This window comes from Corapipo altera, unplaced genomic scaffold (assembly GCF_003945725.1).
Source record: "Corapipo altera isolate COAL_440 unplaced genomic scaffold, ASM394572v1 60651, whole genome shotgun sequence".
NCBI classification, from domain to species: Eukaryota; Metazoa; Chordata; class Aves; order Passeriformes; family Pipridae; genus Corapipo; species Corapipo altera.
In genome coordinates, this window is record NW_020886736.1 from 1 (window position 1) to 2,001 (window position 2,001).

Genomic DNA, 2,001 nt, shown 5'->3' on the forward strand with positions numbered 1-2,001 from the left:
GGTGTAGTTATCATTTTCCTCAGGGCATCCTTGAGCTCCTGGTTCCTCAGGCTGTAGATGAAGGGGATCAGCGCTGGAGGCATCACCGAGTACAGAACTGCCACCGCCAGATCCAGGGATGGGGAGGAGATGGAGGGGGGCTTCAGGTAGGCTAACACGACAGTGCTGACAAACAGAGAGACCACAACCAGGTGAGGGAGGCACGTGGAAAAGGCTTTGTGCCTTCCCTGCTGAGAGGGGATCCTCAGCACAGCCCTGAAGATCTGCACATAGGAGAAAACAATGAAAATGAAACACCCAAATCCTAAACAGGCACTAACCCCAATGAGCCCAATTTCCCTGAGGTAGCCTGAGTGTGAGCAGGAGAGCTTGAGGATGTGTGGGATTTCACAGAAGAACTGGCCCAGGGCATTGCCCTGGCACAGGGGCAGGGAAAATGTACTGGCTGTGTGCAGCAGAGCATTGAGAAAGCCAGTGGCCCAGGCAGCTGCTGCCATGTGGGCACAAGCTCTGCTGCCCAGGAGGGTCCCGTAGTGCAGAGGTTTGCAGATGGCAACGTAGCGGTCGTAGCACATGATGGTGAGGAGGGAATACTCTGCTCCAAATAAGAATATGAGGAGAAAAACCTGTGCAGCACATCCCATGTAGGAGATGCTCCTTGTGCCCCAGAGGGAATTGTGCATGGCTTTGGGGACAGTGGTGCAGATGCAGCCCAGGTCTGTGAGGGAGAGGTTGAGCAGGAAGAAGCCCATGGGGGTGTGCAGGTGGTGGTCACAGGCTACGGCGCTGAGGATGAGGCCGTTGGCCAGGAGGGCAGCCAGGGAGGTGACCAGGAAGAACCAGAAGTGCAGGAGCTGCAGCTCCCACCTGTCTGCAAATGCCAGGAGGAGAAATTGGGGGATGGAGCTGCTGTTGGACATCTGTTCTTTCTTAGCATAGGGCCTGTTCAGGAAAGAAGAAGACAGTTCAGACAGACCTCTATGAAAAAACCACTCCACTTCTAAAAGAAATCAATGTGTCAAATGTCACCAAATGCACTGCCAAGGAGTCAGGTTTGCTCTGCTCCAGAGGGACATGGATCCTTTTTGATAGAGTTCTCACACACACAAGGAATGTCAGATGTAAGAGACCATGAATACAAAAGCTACATCTCTACACCCGTGACTCAGAAGAGCTGGGGCTGCAGAGCAGAAGCTTAATCTGAGTTTCAAATAATTGTACCTGTGTTTTTTATTTTTACCATCACACCTGGAAAGTTCTTTTCCACTGCAAGAATCCTCATTTCTATGGCCCAGCACACAGTGCCCAGCAGAGCTGCAGGGAAGGGCCCCCAGAGCTGCCTGAACACCCCCTCCCCCAGGCCTTGGGGGTTTTTGCCCCCCACTCCCTGCCCAGGGCTCTGCTGTCTGGAGATGTCCCTGCCAGCAGCTGCTTCCCTGGGCAATGGGCCGGGCCCTGCCAGTGCTGCCAGAGCCCATCCCAGCCCTGGGGCCTCAACTCTGCCCTGCAGAGCCCTCCCAGCAGCACAGGGCACTGCCCCGGGTAGCTCTGGCTGGGCAGGCTCTGATGGCAATGTCAGAGCAACCCTGGGGAGGCTGGAAAAATGACACTGGTGCGTCTATAAGACATTTCGATGTCTGATACTCTCATCTTCAATCCCCTCTAATCTAACAGAGTTCAAGTTTCAGCGTCTCATCCTGTGCCCACAGATTTAATTCCCTGTCGCAGTCAGCACCCAGAAAACCCAGAGTATAACACTGAAAGAACTGGTTCATTTTCTTTAAGGTACCCCCTGTCTGTCTGTGCCTCTTGCAAATACCTTCTGGGAAATTTCCGGCTTTGATCTGGAGCTGTGACCTGCCCTCATCCCTGCAGCCCACTTTGGAGATCAGAAGGACTCTGCCCTGCTCTGCCCTCCCAGGAGTTGTTCCTTCCCCACAGCCCTTCTCCCCCAGCCCCGTGGCAGCTCCTTGGCCGGGCTGAGAGCTGAGCCTGGCAGGC

General features: G+C 54.5%; 1 protein-coding gene across 1 annotated transcript; it reads right to left on the reverse strand.

Annotated features, from left to right (window-relative positions):
* Positions 1-11: 11 nt before the first annotated feature.
* Positions 12-929, reverse strand: LOC113941327 (olfactory receptor 14J1-like; the record flags this gene model as incomplete). Its single annotated transcript, XM_027632491.1, has 1 exon — positions 12-929. A coding segment is annotated over exon 1 (909 nt), but the record flags the coding sequence as incomplete, so codon positions are not given.
* Positions 930-2,001: the final 1,072 nt, after the last annotated feature.